The sequence below is a fragment of the Zootoca vivipara genome, chromosome 2, assembly GCF_963506605.1.
Source record: "Zootoca vivipara chromosome 2, rZooViv1.1, whole genome shotgun sequence".
Classification (NCBI taxonomy): Eukaryota; Metazoa; Chordata; class Lepidosauria; order Squamata; family Lacertidae; genus Zootoca; species Zootoca vivipara.
Window position 1 is genome coordinate 19,547,700 of NC_083277.1, and position 19,233 is coordinate 19,566,932.

The following is a 19,233-nucleotide window of genomic DNA, read 5'->3' on the forward strand; positions in this document are numbered from 1 at the left end:
ATGACAGATGGCCACCCAACATCTGCTTGAAACCCCCAAGGAAGGAGAGTCTACCACCTCTAGAGGGAGTCTGTTCCACTGTCGAACAGCTCTTAAAGTTCTTCCGTATTTTCAGTTGGACTCTCCTTTCTTATTACTTGAAGCCACTGGTTAGAGTCCTACCCTCTAGAGCAGGAGAAAACAAGCTTGCTCCATCCTCCACCTGGCAGCCCTTGAGATATTTGAAGATGGCTTTCATCTCTCCTCTTAGTCTCCTCTTTTCAAGGCTAAACATACCCAGCTCCTTCAACTGTTCCTCACAAGGCTTGGTTTCCAGACCCTCCCTTGATCATCTTGATCGCCCTCCTTTGCACATGTTCCAGCTTGTCAACATCCTTCTTAAATTGTGGTACCAGAACTGGACACAGTATTCCAAGCGTGGTCTGACCAAGGCAGAATACAGTGGTACTAATACTTCCCTTGATCTGGACACTGTACTTCTGTTGATGTAGCATTAGCCTTTTCTGCCATTGCATCACACTGTTGATTCATGTAGGTAGCCGTGTTGGTCTGATGCAGTCAAAACAAAATTAAAAAAATCCTTCCAGTAGCACCTTAGAGACCAGCTAAGTTTGTCATAGGTATGAGCTTTCATGTGCATGCACACTTCTTCAGATACACTGAAGCAGAAGTCACCAGACCCTTATGTATAGTCAGAGGGTGGGGAGGGGTATTACTCAGAAGGGTGGTGGGAATGGGTGATTGGCTGATAGGAGAGGTAAACCTGTTGATGACTGTTAACGACTGCAATTAGTCTTGCAGGAAAAAGCAAGGGGTGCTAAAGAAAGCTTGATCATGAATAATGAGATAAAAATCCAGTGTCCTTATTCAGACCAGGTCCCTCCATGGTTTTAAGCTTGGTAATGAGTTGCAATTCAGCAACTTCTCTTTCCAGTCTGTTTCTGAAATTTTTCTGTAATAAAACAGCTACTTTGAGATCTTGTATAGAATGTCCTGGGAGATTGAAGTGTTCTCCTACTGGTTTCTCTGTCTTGTGATTCCTGATGTCAGGATTCCTGATGTCATTCCAAGCGGGAAGGTAAACGGCATTTTTGTGCACTGCTCTGGTTTGCCAGAAGCGGCTTTGTCATGCTGGCCACATGACCTGGAAGCTGTACGCCGGCTCCCTCGGCCAATAATGTGAGATGAGCGCCGCAACCCCAGAGTCGGTCATGACTGGACCTAATGGTCAGGGGTCCCTTTACCTTTTTATCCTTTAGCGTAGGGTTTGGCCTGTTTGTCCAACTGTTGATTCATGTTAAGCCTGTGGTCCACCACTTTTCACATGTACTACTAGTAAGCCAGGTGTCCCCCATCTTATATTTGTGCTGCTGGTTCTTTCTGCCTTAGTGCAGAACCTTACATTTGCCCCATGGGGTCTAAACCTAGGATGTCCTAGGTTCAGATGTTCTGCCACCGAGCTAAGAGGCCAACCCCCTTGGGTTTCTAGTGTAAATAGATGGAAGCCCTGGAGAAATTTAATGCCCCACCCCGTAGACAAGCACTCAATGTGAAGGGCATTTTACAAAACAGAGGATGACAGCTGCCTGCCCTGAGGAGCTTACATGCTGTACTGTAATTTAAAAGTGGGGAGGCAAGAGAGGAAGGGGATAGAAATGGAGGCAGGGGGGAAAGTTGCCATTTATTTCAGTTGCGCAAACAGTGGGCTCATCCACAATTACAGTTGCCTGGCACCTAGAAAGCACGGGTCCAATCGGCTTCCCACTTGTCTCGTGCTTTCTAGGTAGTGCTTTTATTTCAGCTGGGGTGCCCCAGAGTGCCGTTCCGGTACCTCTCAGGTGTGCGTCATAGCGAGCCGGTATCACGGTGCTTTAAATGTATGGCATGAACGTAGGCTAGGTTTCCTTGAACTGAGTCAGGCTTAGTTCAGGGACACAATGTAGAAACATGTCCTGAAGAAACGTGGGAAGGCACTCAACGACGAGGTGGGAGAAAGCAAGTGTTAGTTCTGAAGCCACTGTTTGTTTGATGTGGTCTGTGCAATGATCCAGCTGTACCTGCTTGTGCGGCAACAGCAGCCTACATAATCTCTCAGCAGATTTGAGGCCCCAGAGGCTGGATTCAGACATACACAGACACATACAGAGAGAGAGAGAGAGAGAGAGAGGCTGTCTCAGAGGAGCCCTCTGGTGAGTGTCCAAAAGGAGTATCCAATTATGTACAGAGAGTCTCTCTCTGCTGGTGCCTGAACCACAGAAAGCCCCGGTGTCCCTTTTAAGTGGTATCAGCCTCATAATGACTGTGAGGCGAGCAGAGACTTTTTGCAAGGGCTTCTTTCGAAGGGCACTTCCAGAACCGCTACGTGGGATTCAGTCACAGGGCAACGGATTCAGGCTGCGCGGTTAGTCTTGCAAAACAAAGCGGCTTCCTTAAAACGGCGGACTATTTTTGCCATAAGGAGCGTGACGGGAAAATGCACCAGGAAGGTGCGGGGTGACACTCACTTTGCCACAACATCATCTAACCTCCCTGCAAGCAAATCAGGATGAATGCACAGTAAACAGGTCGCCTAGAAACGCCCAGTATTTTAAAACATATGGGGCTCAAGGAGGGATGGCTCCAGGCCTTGTGGGATGCTACAGTTGTGGTGAAGTTAACAACACTGACACATACCGGTATCTAAAAAGGACTTTTTAAATAGACTTTTTAAAATGGCTTCTAGTTAATTACATGGGGAGGAACCTATTCAGTAGCTAGAATGTGAATTTTCTGCATTCACTGTGTGGACAATGTGTTCCTGAAATGACCTAGTTACATTTTATTTTATCAGCTGTTGTACATGAATATAAAATCAACAATGCTTACATAAAATCCTTTCTACGAACGTGTGCCTTCTTAATGATCTTCATAAGCCGCTCTGGGAGCTTTTTTTGGCTGAAGACTGAGTTTAAAAGGCTTTAATGTTTTTTAATGTAAATACTGTTGCTAAATATTTGGCTTTGAAGCAACGTGAAATAATCAGTCTGCCTGGTTTTTGTTTTTTTACTCCCCTCATTTTGTGCCTCTTTTCTTTTCAATGGGGCCATCTCCCTCCCTCTCCAGCCAACTATATGGCCCTGTGACCCCCCCACCCCCCATGGCTCACAACCCTTGAAGAGGTTTACTCCCAGCCAAAATGCCCACTTCCTTCACAACAGCTATATTGATTGTAAACATTCCGTGACCTCAGGATGTTTGTGAACATCCCATTACGTGAACAGCAAGGGAACTCCTTTTGGCCAATGAGCCAGATCCAGTTGTGGGCTACATTTGGCAAGTGGGCCGGGCTGCCCACTTGGCAATCGCCTGATGTAGTGAAACATTCCCCCAGATATAGCGGTGCAGCTTGCATTAAGCACAGTTTGGTGCCAAAGGCAAGTCATGCTGGCAAAGGCAAGCCGCTCTGCTGTGGTCAGATACACAAGGGAGCTCCTCTTTGAAGGAGTTCCTGGTTGGATCGGATGTTTGCTAAAAGCAGTGCTGCTTTTAGCAGACTTCCGATGCAGTAGGAAACTCCCAAGTGCACCCAATCCCAGCAGAGCGGTTTGCCAAGTTTAAATTTTATTTATTTATTTCATAAAAGGTATGCCCTGCTTGATTGCAAGCAAACACACACACACACACACACACACACACACACCATACCTTAGAGCATTGATGGGCAACCTTTTGAGCTTGGTGTGTCAAAATTTGCCAAAAAAAACCGAGCATAACTCGGGTGGTGTGTCACTTTGAGAAAAAACCCCATAATTTTGCGATATTTATAGTTTAAATAGCAAAAATGTATAATTGTAATATATAACTGTATTTAATAAACCAAAAAACTAATTATTTAACCTAACCAAACAAAAAAACCCTTATTTATCACAAAGTGCCCAGAGTTGATGAACTTTTTGGGGGGGGGGAGCTGCTGACCAAAGTTTTGGAGGTTTTTTGGGGGGGGTGCAAAAATTGTTTTGCTTTGGGGGGGATGCCCCAAAGCTGCTGCACTTTTTTAGGGGGAAAGAGAACAGAAATAAATGACGAATAATACCTTCACTGGAACTAACATGTAACACCGACATAGTCTGCCAAAGCGCCAGAAAAAACAGCACAGAAAGGGTTAAAAAACCAATCTCTGGCTACCAGCAGCAACAACAACAAAGGATCCGGGTTTTAACAGCGGAGACAAGCTCTAGTGGAGACAAGCTGTAGGAGGAGCTGGAGAACAAATGGGGGGGGGGACAACAACAGCGTGAATGGGCCGATGGGGCGTGTGCCAGCAGTGAGGGCTCTGCGTGTCACGTCTGACACGCGTGTCATAGGTCCGCCATCACTGCTTTAGGCAAACAGTGAGAACCACTGTGGAGTATCCCTGATCTAAATCTGACCACTGTCCTACACCTGCTCTCAGGAGCATCCTTCACCTTAGAGCATCAAATGCCAGCTGAGCTCGCAAAGGACTGGCCTGGAGTGTACTTTTTAGTCTCCCGACTCTTCCTTTGCAGGTGAGTAGCAGGTGGGTGTGGCTGGGAGGAAACAGCCCCAGGGGCCTTAATCAGGACCTCTGGCAGGCTTGTTTGGGCCTGGAGGCCAGTGGTTCCCTGTGGCTGCATCATATCATTGCAGCCTGAGCATGTCGATGTGGAACATAGCACAACACTCACTGAAATAAGACAGCTTTTCCCAGACGCATGCTGCACTACATGGCAATCTTTCTGTTGTCTAAAAGACTGACAGGTGGCCCTGCCATTATGTAAAGCGAAGTGGCCATGTCAGATGCTGTGTGGTCCCTAGCCAGTCCTGCAAAAACCTCAGGCACAATAGAGAATGTTGTCTTGTGGCCAGTGCCAAAGTAAGCTTACGCCATTCCAGAAAATGGTGGATACTTTCCTTCACTGGAGGTTTCTAAACAGATGTTGTATTGGTCAGGAGTTCTTCAGCTGTGATTCCACCACAGCAAGGGGCCTTGGGATCCCTTCCAGCTCTACAGTTCTAGGATTCTGTTATTCTGTGTTTATGGACCAAGAGAAGGCCCCTTCTTGTCTTTTGCCTCAGGAAGCAAAATGACTTGGGGCAGCTCTATCTAGAGTCCAGTTTCCCAACCATAAAACCATTGACTTGGCAGGGACCTTGAGGTCCTCCAGTTCAATTTCAACCCCATAGTAGTGCTGTTTTAAGGTTTTTGTACAGCGGCATTTGATAACCATGGAAACTTGACAAAATCTACCTGCTGTGTTCCATTTGTTGGTGATGCAGTCATGTAAAGATTGACTTGATACATACATGAATACAGACGTTTTGGTCCCAGATAACTGATTGGAAAATGAAATATCTGCTGATTCTGAATCCTATTGTTCTAGGATTCAGCTCAGTACATAACAGAAAATATTACAGATGTGGTCTGGATCCAATGAGAGTACTGTTAGGCTATTTTAAAAAGCTAGATTCGGAGCAGGAAGCTGAATAAATTTGCTATCCATTAATGACTGCAAAAATCTTAACAGTCCGACTTTCAGCAGGAATTGAGAAAACGTATGTTGTACAGCGAGGCTGATACCCAACTAAGATGCTTATTTACGAAAGTCAGTTGATTTCAATGGGTTTACTCTGCACATGACTAATATCAGATATAACTCGGAGAAATTCTGTTGATCAGTGATCTGGCATTTAAAACTGTCCTTTTAAAAGTTCAGAAATGGCAAAACCGTTCAGAGAAGATGGGCATGATAGCGTTCAGCATTTGAGCAGAAATATTAATCTCGCTGAATTTAATTGTGTTGACATATTGGATCAGGTGATGATAACGGATGCCCAAGATGGATAAACGTTAAGGCAGGATACGGCACTGTCATATTAAATCTTTGCCTTGATATTAATTGCGATTGCTATACATACAATATTTATCGTATGATTCATTAGCCCGCTTTTGTCATAACCCATGTGTAGTTTTGATACATTTCCCAATAAAACAATGGTGACAAGATGTGTAGACAAGTTATTAAATGAACGCCGTCAACCGCTTTGTCTAATTCATGATACTGCAGAGCAGTTTCGGGCTAAATTGCAAAAGCAGCTCATGGAGAGTTTGCTTCGCCTGATCTTAAATGCCAATCTCATTGTTTAGGAAATCTCTGTGATGAAGGGGCAAGCGAGGACTGTCAACAGATTAAAAGATATTGTAGCTGATGGATGATCAATAACATATAAACAGACATCACAGCAGGTTCTGCTCCTGCAGTAGAAACCTGGCTTCCTCTCAACATCACAAATTAAAGGAGAGTTGCACAACAGACCAGTAACTCAAAGGCTGTCTTGTCCATCACTCTTCCCCCTCGCTTCATGCTTCAAACAGGCTACTGACATTTTTTTTAACTGCCATGTGCACCTTTACCTAGCTACAGTTAATGCTTGCCTTGCTGTTGTTTTTAATTACTGAAACTATTTTTAAATAACTGCAGAGAAAGAGAGGGTTAGTGACGTCACCAGCGCCAGCCAGTTAGTACTCAGTACTCAGGGAACATAGGGAATGTTGCTGTATCCCAGGTTAGACTGTCCGGTGTCTGGCAGCATCTCTCTTGCGTGTCTTTTCCGGGCTCACCTGCAAATGCTAGGGAGTGAATCTGAGAGCTTTGCATGTGGCCAAGGAAGATCTGCCGCTGAGCTACAGACAGGGATGTTGGAGCATTAAAACTCCAATATTGCCTAGTGTTGCATTTGCAGCTGGCATTCATTGGCTGTTCTTAATTTAGCTTATAAAACAGAAAACCATCTGCAGAACAATGGGAAATTATTATTAATTAATTTACATATGTATATAGCTTAATGCCACGATGGCCATCTAAGCAGTTTACAAATATAAGAACAACTTACACTGCCACTGAAATATAAACATCCATAATTAGAATACATAATGAAACCTAATGATAATTACAACAAACCTAGCAATTATGTAATTAAGCTGCCTGCACTCCAGCTATTTAAAGCACATCCCTGCCCCAACAGAATCCTGGGAACCGTAACACAACCTACAATTCCCGGCACCCTTAACAAACTACCGTTCCTGTGATTCTTTGAAGGGAAAGTGTGCTTTAAATATAGGGTGCCTATAAAAACCTTTGGCTAAATAACTGCAGAGAAAGAGAGGGTTAGTGACGCTGCAAAAGGTGCATTGGGAATACAGTATGACATGGAAAACACAAGTGCATGTGTAAAAAATGCAATTGTATGGAAGGAGGTTTCTTTTTCTGTGGGTGGGGAGGGGGCACACTCTTCCTGCTCTGAATGTGTTCTTCTGACATCTCTCCTTGCAGTTGTGATTCTTTACATCCAAGGAACGGCGGACAAGGAATGGCGAGAGGTGAGCAGCCCCAGGCGCGCGTGCGCGCACACCCACCCACACCCTTCTGCTTCCAACGCACCTGTTACATCAAACCAGAAAAAGACTCTTGTTGCAGGATATGGGCCCAGCACAGACCCTCATTGGTCAAACCTGCTGGGAGGCCAGCCAATGAGCTGCCTGCCTCCCAGCATTCCTCTGTCAAGTCCAATCCACATGGTCACCATCAGTCGTACTTGGCCGGTGCTGGAGTTGCATCCAGGAGATCTGAACTCTGACTCTGAGGTCCTCCTCTGGAGTGGGAGGCGTGGCAGATGCGGTCTGTGCTTGCCGCTAGATTTATTTTAGAGCCTGGACTTGATGGCCTTACATCCCACCCTGCCTGCCCCGTTTGGAATGAGAATGTGCCATTTGCTTCAAAATGTGGTACAGTGGTGCCTCGCTTAACGAATGCCCTGCTTAACGAAATTTCCGCTTAACGAAAGGATTTTTCGAGCGGAGGTTACCTCGCTAGACGAATGCGTTTTACGAAAAATTCGTCTAGCGAATCGCAGTTTCCCATAGGAATGCATTGAAATTCAATTAATGCGTTCCTATGGGCAAAAAAAAAATTCAACGCATTCCTATGGGATTCGCTAGACGAATTTTTCGCTATAAGAAAAGACCCGTGGAACGAATTAATTTTGTCTAGCGAGGCACCACTGTAGCTGGTAGGCCAGCTCTGCTGAGTTTCTTATCCTGGGGCCTGGTCCTCCAACCCAGATCCTGCCCAGAAAACAACCACTGGGTGTAGCTTCCTTGGCGCTCAGGCGGCAAATTGCTCCCCAGCAGCTGCCGCTTCCACCGAACCTTGGCTTTTTGTGGAGGGACAGCCTTGCTTTGGCCAGAGGCATGTGGGGTGGGAAACCTGTTGCCCTCTAGATCTCTGGTGAGTCGGGACCCATCATTGGGTCTTGTATAGACCAAAGTTAGTGAAGTGTAGGTGGGTTCCCACAAGGCAAGACACAGTGATAACAGCAAGAACCTTTCTTGAACTAGATAACTGGGAAACAGAATAAAAAAATTCCTTCAGTAGCACCTTAAAGACCAACTAAGTTTTTATTTTGGTATGAGCTTTCATGTGCATGCACACTTCTTCAGATACACTGCATTCTTCAGATATAGCGTATCTGAAGAAGTGTGCATGCACACAAAAGCTCATACCAAAATAAAAACTTAGTTGGTCTTTAAGGTGCTACTGAAGGAATTTTTTTATTTTGCTTCGACTCAGACCAACACGGCTACCTACCTGTAACTAGAACTATGGGAAACAGAAGCAAAGCAACTGCTTATATACATTTCTGAAAGCCTGGGCCACTCCCACTCCCAACGTGATTGGCTGTCTAAACTTCCAAACTGTGAATCATGACTCAGAGTTCAAGGGCCAATGGCAGAGGCCCAAATCCTGAAATGTTCTGTGATTGGACAACATGTATCGAATCAGAACACAGGAGCTCAGAATCCTTAGTCCAGACTCAAGCTCAGACCACTGAATACATAACCGTCGGGGCTTGGCAGCAGGACCGTCACCATACGAATGTATGTTTAGAAAAATAAGCAGTGGGTCCCCAAATGGGTGTTCGGGTTAAAGGCAGCTCCTGGATCTGAAAATGAAAGACTGTTTATATCCCTGGACTACAACTCCCATCATCCCTGACCGTTTGTCATGCTGGCTGGGGCTGACCAACACCACCTGGCAAGGCCACAGACTCGCCATCCTTGATCTAAGCTTTGGATTGGGAGGGTTAGTGAGTCAACAGCCCAAGAGCCCTGCCAGTCCTGTCCTCCATGCAAACCTACAAGGATTGAGTATACACCAAATATGCAAAGTGCATGGCTTCCCCCAAAGAATCCTGGGAACTGCAGCTTACCCCACCACAATGCTACAATTCCCAGCACCTGCAACAAACCAAAGTTTCCAGGATTATTTCCCCCACCCACCCAAGGAGGGTGCTTTAAAGGTGTGGTGTGTTCGCAGCCCATATATGCAAGGGGTTGCTACTGCCACCTCTTTAACCTTCAGCATTTCTCCTTCTGGTTTTTTTTTTACCTCCCTGTCCCAGTTTGGTCGCACAGAGGTGATCGACAACACGCTGAACCCAGAGTTTGTCCGGAAATTTGTGCTTGACTATTACTTTGAGGAGAAGCAGAACCTTCGTTTTGATGTGTGAGTCGCTTCTGGTCCTTCCCCCCCCCCCACTTCTGCCCCTGCCCTGACCCTTTTTCTCTTACCACCCCTCTGCTTGCTTGATTCCTGGATCTCTTTTCATAGAACCATAGAATGGTGGAGTCATAGAACCATAGAATGGTGGAGTCGGAAGGGACCCTGGGGGTCATCTAGTCCAACCCCCCATGTGGGGCTCGAACCCACAACCCTGAGATTAAGAGGCCCGTTGCCAGGGGCATCGCTGGATCCTTAAAAGACTTTTGGCACAAGCCCATAACAACTGGGGCTCCATCCCTGGCACAGCTGAAACTTTAGATTCGCTTCCAAAACTTAGGTTTTAAGAGGAGAGGAAGGAAGGAGCTCTGGGGTCGGATACAAAAGGGTAGGGCTCAGCTCCCATGGTCCACCTCTGGCAATGCCCCTGCCTTCTACATTCCTGTCCCAGGTTGCAGTGCTGAGACCTGCCAAACCCTATTCCAAACCAGACCTTGAATATTTTCTAACACCAAGGCAGTAATGGACTTTCTCTGTGCTTTTCCCAGCTACAATGTGGACTCCAAGACTTGCAACCTTCCCAAAAGCGTGAGTACAGTGTTCTACCTCCCTAAATACATCTGCAAAGGGGTTTGCTGCAGAGATGGGACCTAAAAAATGCAGTTAGTTGAGGTCCTGGAAAGTCTGTTGCAAGAGGAAGGAAGGAAGGAAGGAAGGAAGGAAGGAAGGAAGGAAGGAAGGAAGGAAGGAAGGAAGGAAGGAAGTGCTGTGTTTTCCAAAAAAGGACACAAAATGTTGGGCAGGAAAATAACCATCTGCCTTGGGCAATGAGCATTAATATCTGGAGAGACCATGATATTTTAGAATTGTAGAGCTGGAAGGACCCACAAGATCCATCTAGTCCAACCCCCTGAAAATGTAGGAATCTCAACTAAAGCACCCACGACAGGTGGCCATCCAACCTCTGCTTAAAAACCTCTAAGGAAGTAGAGTCCATCACCTTCCAAGGGAATCTGTTCCACTGTCAAGCTGCCCTTGCCGTCAAAAAGTTCCTCCTGATCATAGAATTGTAGAACCATAGAGTCGGAAGGGACCGCAAGAGTCATCTAGTCCAACCCCTCGCAATACAAGAACCTTCTTGCCCAACGCGGGACTCGAACCCACGACCCCAAGATTAAAAGTCTCACGGTCTCAGTCGGGATCAAATTTTGTGCCCTTTGCTCACACTTCATGACCTCCAGTGGGTTCGGGGTCTCTCCAGAACAGATTTTGGGGGGGGGGGGGGCGCGCTTTGAGCCGAGAAACCAGCCACAGTGGAAATTTGGGGAAGGTGGGGGAGCTCTTTGGGGGTTCCTGAATAGTAGCAGGGAGGGTGCCTCTAACTCCTGTGTCTTGAATTTTATTTCCATGCTGCCTTTCCCATAATGACCTGTATAGAAGGTAAGCTGCCTCCCGCCCCTTGAAGTGGCCACGCTGCCCTCTGCTGGTGGAGCTGGGTAGAGTGTGGTTGGGCTGGACCAAGCCAGGTTAGCAACATAGGAAATTGCCTTACGACAAGGCAGAGGATTGCATACCCTCCAACATGCCGCAGAGGAAAATTGGGGTGTGGGGCTTTTGGAGCCACGCTCCTGCATGAGACACGTGACTCACACAAGAGCACGCCCCCCCTTTTTTTTAGGGTTGCGATCTTGCGGGAGCCAAACGGGACATCCCAGGATCCGGTCTGAAGCTGGGATGGCTTCTATATTTCTGGGATGTCCTGTGATCGGCCCATTGAACGCAGAGCATTGTCGACACGCTGCCTGGCAGCAGCCCTCTGATATTTCTGGGGGGGAGTCCATCCCAACCCCTACCTGGAGACACCAGCAATTGCAAGTGGGACTTTTTGCATGCAAAATAAATAAATAAAAAATCCTTCCAGTAGCACCTTAGAGACCAACTAAGTTTGTCATTGGCGTGAGCTTTCGTGTGCATGCACACTTCTTCTTCTGCGGCCCTTGCCACGGGTTGGGGGGGGGGGTCAGCGGTGGGACAGAGCACCCGTTTCAGCCAGATTTTGTGTACATAGACCCCGCCTGGTGTAAAAACAGTCATCACCCTGGCTCCATGCCTGAGCACAGCGACTCCAGGGCATGGGCAAAAAATAGCAGAGCAGTGGACTGCCTTAAGCGCAGCTCTCGTGTTGCTGAGCCCAAAGAAACACGCACAGGCAGCAGAATTCACCAGTAATAGTTTGCTGAGGTTTAAAAGAGTAAAATGGTTGCAAAGTCCAAGTTCTTACTGGATTCCCCAGTAAGGCTCAAAAATACTTCTTCAGCTCACAAGAGTGCATCCAGTTGCAGAAACAAAAGAACAGACAGGATATAGTAGTAGTAGTAGTAGTAGTAGTAGTAGTAATAATAATAATAATAATAATAATAATAATAATTTATTATTTATACCCCGCCCATCTGGCTGGGTTTCCCCAGACACTCTGGGCGGCTTCCAACCGAATATTAAAAACAGTACAGCATCAAACATTAAAAACTTCCCTAAACAGGGCCGCCTTCAGTTGTCTTCTAAAAGTAAAATAGCTACTTATTGCCTTGACATCTGCTGGGAGGGTGTTCCACAGGGCGGGTGCCACTACCGAGAAGGCCCTCTGTCTGGTTCCCTGTAACCTCACTTCTCGTAATGAGGGAACCGCCAGAAGGCCCTCGGTGCTGGATCTCAGTGTCCGGGCTGAATGGTGGGGGTGGAGACGCTCCTTCAGGTATACAGGACCGAGGCCGCTTAGGGCTTTAAAGGTCAGTACCAACACTTTGAATTGTGCTCGGAAACAGATAGACCAGGCATCCCCAAACTTCGGCCCTCCAGATGTTTTGGACTACAATTCCCATCTTCCTCAACCACTGGTCCTGTTAGCTAGGGATCATGGGAGTTGTAGGCCAAAACATCTGGAGGGCCGCAGTTTGGGAATGCCTGAGATAGACTGTACAGAACAGCTCTGCAGGTGGAAGATATATAGACTCACCTCTGAGCAGGGGCCTTGGGTCTCACAGATTCACCCGATAAACAACAGCTTCAGGCTTGTCTGTTGAGAAAGTTCGAGAGAGTTTTGCACCCATAAAACTCACAATCCCTGACATATTCAGAGTTGGGCCATTTCCATGTTTCGGGTGCTGCTGTACAGCATCTTTATGAGGCCGGGTGCTCCCATTCAGAAGCACCTGCCTGCCCCCACCACCCCCGCCCCCAGTCCTGCATGCAAAACACTGTGCCTAAAAACCCACGCTGCTCCTCTGGTCTCCGACACTGAGGGTGGGACCAACTGCAGGATGCTCACGTCCTTGCAGTGCAGTTGGGATGAGAGGGTGCATGGCGCTGAGTGGGAAAGTACCTCCTAGATCTCTCAGTTGCCGCAGAAAGCTGGTGATGCAAGAGGGCAGAAATGGGCATTGAATTACAAAATTGCTGGCTCTGTAATGAAGGGGGGGGGTCTCCCTGCCCATCCTCTCCAACCCCCGCAAATCATCTGTGATATCTCTCTCTCTTTCTCTCTCTTTCTCTCTCTCTCTCTGCTTGGCAGGGCTTCCTAGGGCAGGCCTACATAGCCCTGGGCGAGGTCATCGGCTCCCAAAGGGGTCGCCTGGAGCGGCCCCTCACGTGAGTCTTCATCATCCTTTATGCTTTTAATTATTTCATAAAACTCATACACCGCTTGATTGTTGTTGTTGTTTTGCTTTTTAAAAAAGCACCTCAAAGCGATTTACAAAAAGATGAAAGGAGATAATCAGGGGGGGGGGGTTGGGGTAAGGAATACAATGATACTTTTAAAACATACCAAAAGTTAGAGTACTAAAAGAGATTTAAAAATTATTTGAATGCCACCTTTCCGTGGTAAACTGTCCTCAAAGACCACTCCCTCCCAGCTGGGCAGTAATTATTTGGGAAACAATTCACAAAAAGCGAGACTTCCCTCCAGAGTGAACGGTGGTTTGTTTGCTTCTAGGACGAAGAACCAGATTTGTTTTATTTAGTTTGTTTTGCCAATATGTCTTTAAAATGGGGAAGGAGAATTTGTGTTGAACTCCAGGTCAAGGATAATGGGAATTGTAGTTCAGCATCGACAGTAACAGGTTCCCCACATTTCCTCTTTAAAACACGGAGCTTCCACAATCATGGTGGTCCTTGAATGTGCTTTTTTTTTTAATACCCATTTTATGCCCACCTTGGCTCTGGTTTGTTATAGAATAGGAAACGTTTGATATCCCCAAAGGTAATGAGAAAGAAAATATTCATCAAGGCCTTTCAGTGCTGTAAGCTTTCGTTTGTTAAATTCTAAACACAGGGAGACTTTTCAGCATTCCCACCCCCACCCCCCGCCAGAAAGGGCACCTTCATTCAGCTCTGAATCGTGTGTTTTAATTTTTCTTAAAAGTGAAGTAATTGACGAATGAGTCCAAAGCATCCTCGTTAATTGATTTATTAAGACGTTTAATTGATTGGCAGCCTAGTGAAAAGCAGAATCCAGCTCCCTAGAGGGGCTTATGCCAGCCGAGTGGACAGAAAGGGATGCTTTTCTCAAGTCTCCAAACCCGGAGCTACGTTCTGCTGACCACGTGAGCTGCAGGGTCTGAGTAGCCAGTTTGAAGATTTGAGTGGGAAGCGTTAAGGTTGGGGGCGTCCCAAAACGAAGCCCGTTGGCTCGAAACACCTTGCTCCGAACGCCTCCTGCTGTGACGCAAGGCCCCCTCCCCCCAGAACAACCCATCTCCCCCTTTGGGGCTTTTTAGCTAGAAGCAAGGGCAAAACGGGGGCTATCAGGACCTGTCGTTCCTTCCATCACTAATTATTTTTGACAGGGTGTCCTTCTCACTGCTGCCTGTCTCCCAAATACACAAAGTCAGAATGGATTAGCCGCTGCCACACTGATTAAAGTCAATTTGCCATGTTGCAAAGAGGGAAGCAGGGCTTGTCACTGCCATGCTACCCAGCCCTCTGCATTGCTCCCATCTCCCTCTATGTCTCCTCCAAGCAAGGGGTCTTGATCCCGCTAATAAGGCTCATGCCAGGGATGGGGGAAGCTACGGCCCTCCAGATTTTTTTGGACTCCTACTCCCAATAGGTCCAGCCAGATGGTCACAGAGGTGTAGCAAGCCCAGATGGTACCCGGTGTGGAATTTTTTTGTCAACCCCCCCATAGCTGCCAAGTACCCCGTTTTCCCTGGGAAAACCCCTTTTTTACTTACCTTTTCCCGGTGGTCCCCCGTATCACTTCGTCTCCCGTTTTTCTCCGTTATTTTCTCCTGCCGGTGGCCATTTTTTTTCTTTCCTATTTGCCCTTCTATGGGCACCAAAAATGGCCGCCACCAGCTTCAAAATTCACATCTATGCATGTCCGGAAGTGCATAGACGTAACTTCCGGTGTTGGCGGTGGCCATTTTTGGTGCCCATAGATGGACGGAGCGACACCGGAAGTTGCGTCGGCACACTTCCTGACATGCGTACAAGCGACTTTCGAAGCCGGTGGCGGCCATTTTGGGTGCCCATAGAAGGGCAAAACGACACCAGAAGTTACATCGACGCAACTTCCAGTGTCAAATGGCTGCCGGTCCCGGATTTTGCAGTCCGGAACTTGGAAGGTAAGCCCCCCCCCCCCGGCAGCTCTGGCTCTGGTGAAAAGTGAAAAGCATGAATTGCCCCCCAAAAACCAAAAACTAGACCTTACAGAACAAAACCGACTTCAGATATGAAATCAGCACTGAAAGAACATATAAGAACAGTTGAAAAATCTCATGCAACAGGAAAAAAATGTTCCCCAGTGGGGGGCGTCGAGTGTCACCCCCTCCAGGGTGGCACCCGGGGCAACCCGCCCCCATCGCCCCCCCTTGCTACGCCACTGGATGGTCAATGGTCAAGGATGATGGAAGACTCAAACAACTTGGGGGGGGGCACAGGTTTTTCCCATTGCTGGTTTACACCCTAGGGATGTGGTGGGGGGATATAAGTGACTTTCCATATCATGCTACCCAAATGGCAGATTTCAGGTAGGTGCCGGGGGTTCTTTGTCAATCTAATCTCTCCTTACCGCTTTTGTTTTCTAGTTCAGGGGAACTTTTGACTTGAATGTTCAGAAACTACCACGGTGGCTCCTTGTTGTTCTGAGGCAATGCATTCTGGGAATTGCCTGGCACTGAGTGCGGAGGAGTTCTTTATCTTGTGTTTTGCCAGCCACACACAGAAAGTCACTTTATGTGGATTAGTTACATCTTAGCACCTTGTTAAGAGCCCGTTATTCCTTTTAGTTAAGGTGATTACAGAGGGATTAAAATATGGGAATTACCAGCTCCGCTAAAAGGCTGGCTTTCACTTTCTTGCTGTATTTCAGGGATGAGGAACCTAGGGCCTTCTAGATAGCACGGGGCTCCAGCTTCCATCAGCTCCAGCCAGCATAGCCATTGGTCAAGGACAATGGGAGTTGTAGTCCAACATCTGGGAGGGCTGCTGGTTCCCCATCCTTCTTGCAGCGCCAAAGAAGAGGCAGCCAAGTTATTGGCTGACAAGGCCTTGCACTTGTTGGTGGTTCAGAGTAACATTGGATCTTTCTCCCCGGAATCCTGTCCAGTTACTCCAGTAACGTTACCACACGTGTGTCAGCAAAGCCAGCATGAATGAGGCCTTTCTGTGTGCAGCCATGGGATGTAGAGTACTTTCGAACTAAACCTGTCTCTCTCTCTCTCTCTTTCCTTTTAGGGGGGTTCCAGGGAAGAAGTGCGGCACAATTGTGCTGTTCGCTGAGGAGCTCAGCAATTGTCGGGTGAGTTGCCTCCCAAGGTTGCTGGGAACTGTAGTTTCTACAGCACAAAGCTACCCTTCCCAGCATCTGTAGCAAACTAGAGTTCCCAGAAATCTTTGAGGGGGGAGGTCACGTGCTTTAAATGTATGTGGAATACGGCTTAAATGTATAGCATGCATCTGCACTCATTGAATGCAGCAGGGCTTTCTTCAGAGTAGAAATGTATAGGATTGCACTATAAATCAAACATGGCAGTAATAATAATAATAATAATAATAATAATAATAATAATAATAATAATAATATATTCTTTATAACCCGCCCATCTGGCTGGGTTTCCCCAGCCACTCTGGGCGGCTTCCAACCGAAAAATAAAACACAGTGATCTATTAAACATTAAAAAGCCTCCCTAAAGAGGGCTGCCTTCAGATGTCTTCTAAAAGTCTGGTAGTTGTTTTTCTCTTTGACATCTGTTGGGAGGGCGTTCCACAGGGCGGGCGCCACTACCGAGAAGGCCCTCTGTCTAGTTCCCTGCAACTTGGCTTCTCAGCGATCGCACCTAAAGCCGAAACAGGCAGCGACTGTTTTGCACACATCCAATGGATGCGCGATTACTGACGCCAGAGGACCCAGAGGAGGGCACAAAGGGGGCGGAACTGGGTGGGGCAGGCTTACGCCCTTTTAAAATGGTACATCCTATGCCCCTTTTAAAATGTGGGGTTTTTTTGAGGAGGGGTTATTGGGTTATTGCTTTTATTTTGACAATATATCTTTGGTTTTGTATTTTGATTTTGTTCTGTGAACCGACCGCCCTGAGACCGCCAGGTATAGGGCAGTATATAAATCCAATAAAAAATAATAATTATGGGTCCTGCGCCGATGTACACAGGGACCAGTAACAAACCCGCCCGCCCCCCACGCAGAGTGGTCACCACCTGTATGGTCAAAATACACTGGGTTCAGTGGTGGGTGGGATTGCCAAAGTCAGTTCCCTAGAAACCCCGGGCCCTTTCCACCTGCTTAAAAAAACAAAACCCACATGTATAAAGCTGAATGCGCTCAAGGTTAATGCGCAAAACTTGCAGGTTAACTGTCCTGCCTCGCTACTGTCTTCCCACACTGTTCTCGCCATTTCCTCCACACTTGCAGTGCTGTGCCCAGTAGAGGTAGGTGCATGACTGCAAATGGTGGCACTGCCTCGCCAACCTCGCCCTGCAGTGAGCCAGCACCCTGCCTACTTAAAACCAGGCCACGGGGGTTGCACTTCCTCCTCCTTGGTGTCAGTGTTGCCCTTGTAAGGAAGAGGAGGTTGGGGACAAAACAATACTTAGTTGGCCCTGCCTACGATTGGCTGCGGCTGTGCCTCTCATGGGCTCTGGCGCCACCTGCTGTTGTCCTCCTGCCTTACGCTCTGCCAGTCCCATGGGCTATGCATATATTAGTCTTGATGACGTACCCACCTCAATCTGATACAGCTTTCCCCTTCCAGGACATTATCACCATGCAGCTGTGTGCGAACAAGCTGGACAAGAAGGATTTCTTTGGCAAATCCGACCCCTTCCTTGTTTTCTACCGCAGCAACGAGGATGGCACGTACGCAAGAAATACCTGACACCCGCCTTAAGTGTAATGTTTGTGGCAGAGCCATTCCTTGACCCAGAACACGAATTCCAGAATGCTCCGGAGGGAGAGGGGAGTTTTGAAAGGAAGAAGGTCTAGCCTAGGCACCCCCAAACTTCGGCCCTCCAGATGTTTTGGATTACAATTCCCATCATCCCTGACCACTGGTCCTCTTAGCTAGGGATCATGGGAGTTGTAGGCCAAAAACATCTGGAGGGCCGCAGTTTGGGGGTGCCTGGTCTAGCCTGCATGTAGCTGTAAACAAGGAAGGATCTCTAAAATATACCTCCTGCCTAATAAGAGTGGCCTGAGCCCAGGTTCTTATTTCCCAGGACTCTGAACACAAACACATGTAGAATCATAGAACTGTAGAGCCGGAAGGAACCCCAAGGGTCATCCAGTCCAACCCCCTGCAATGCAGCAAACGAAAACATCAATTTCTGCGCTTTGCTCCTCATATTACATTTGACATTGTGGCCCCATGTCCATGGTGTGTTTACAGCAGTTTCATACCACTTCAAGCAGTCAGGGCTCCCCCCCCCCGCCCCAATGAATCCTGAGAACTGTAGTTTGTTGAGGGTGTTGAGAGTTGTCAGGAGACCCCACCCCCACCCCCATGGTCCTCACAGAGCTACAGTTCCCCGAGTCAAGAGCCAATCCCTCTTCCCAGTGAACTCTTGAGAATCATGGCTCTGTGAAGGGAATTGGGGGTCTCCTCACAACGCTCAGCTCCAGTTCCCAGGATTTTTTTGGGGGGGGAAGCCACGTGCTTTAGAAGCAAGAGATGGGTAGACACTCAGGCCGTCACCAAAGCACATGCTTTTTAATGTGTGTGTAGCATACCTGCCAAGTTGCTGTCAGAGAAATAAGGGACTGGGCCGCAAATAGCAGACCGGAAGTAGCGCTGCCTCCATTTTGGAACTGGGCGGAGCATGCTCAGAAGTGACTTTTGATGCTGCTTTGCCCAGTTCCAAAATGGCCACCGCGCCAGAAGTCGCACTGCAGCCATTTTGGAACTGGGCAGAGCAGCATCAAAAGTCGCTTCTGAGCATGCTCCGCCCAGTTCCAAAATGGCCACCGCGCCAGAATAAACCGGGGAAAAACAAAAAAATCTGTTTTTTCAGCTAGGAACAGCTGGAAAAACAGGGATTTCCCGGGGAATACGGGAGACTTGGCAGCTATGGTGTGTAGTAGTAGAAAGGAAAATATTTAGATCTGCAGCTAAACTCGACGTGCTGAGATTTATGGTTTCTGCTTAGATGTACTGTAGCTAAAAAG

At 47.5% G+C, this 19,233-nt stretch overlaps 1 protein-coding gene across 1 annotated transcript in view; it reads left to right on the forward strand.

Annotated features, from left to right (window-relative positions):
- Window positions 1-19,233, forward strand: part of CPNE9 (copine family member 9) — a 60,870-nt gene that overhangs the window by 20,861 nt on the left and 20,776 nt on the right. The window contains exons 3-9 of the mRNA XM_060270959.1: window positions 7,332-7,378; window positions 9,460-9,563; window positions 10,106-10,145; window positions 10,995-10,997; window positions 13,126-13,202; window positions 16,293-16,356; window positions 17,825-17,928. Coding sequence (XP_060126942.1) covers window positions 7,332-7,378; window positions 9,460-9,563; window positions 10,106-10,145; window positions 10,995-10,997; window positions 13,126-13,202; window positions 16,293-16,356; window positions 17,825-17,928 — 439 coding nt within the window. The remainder of the gene's footprint in view (window positions 1-7,331; window positions 7,379-9,459; window positions 9,564-10,105; window positions 10,146-10,994; window positions 10,998-13,125; window positions 13,203-16,292; window positions 16,357-17,824; window positions 17,929-19,233) is intronic.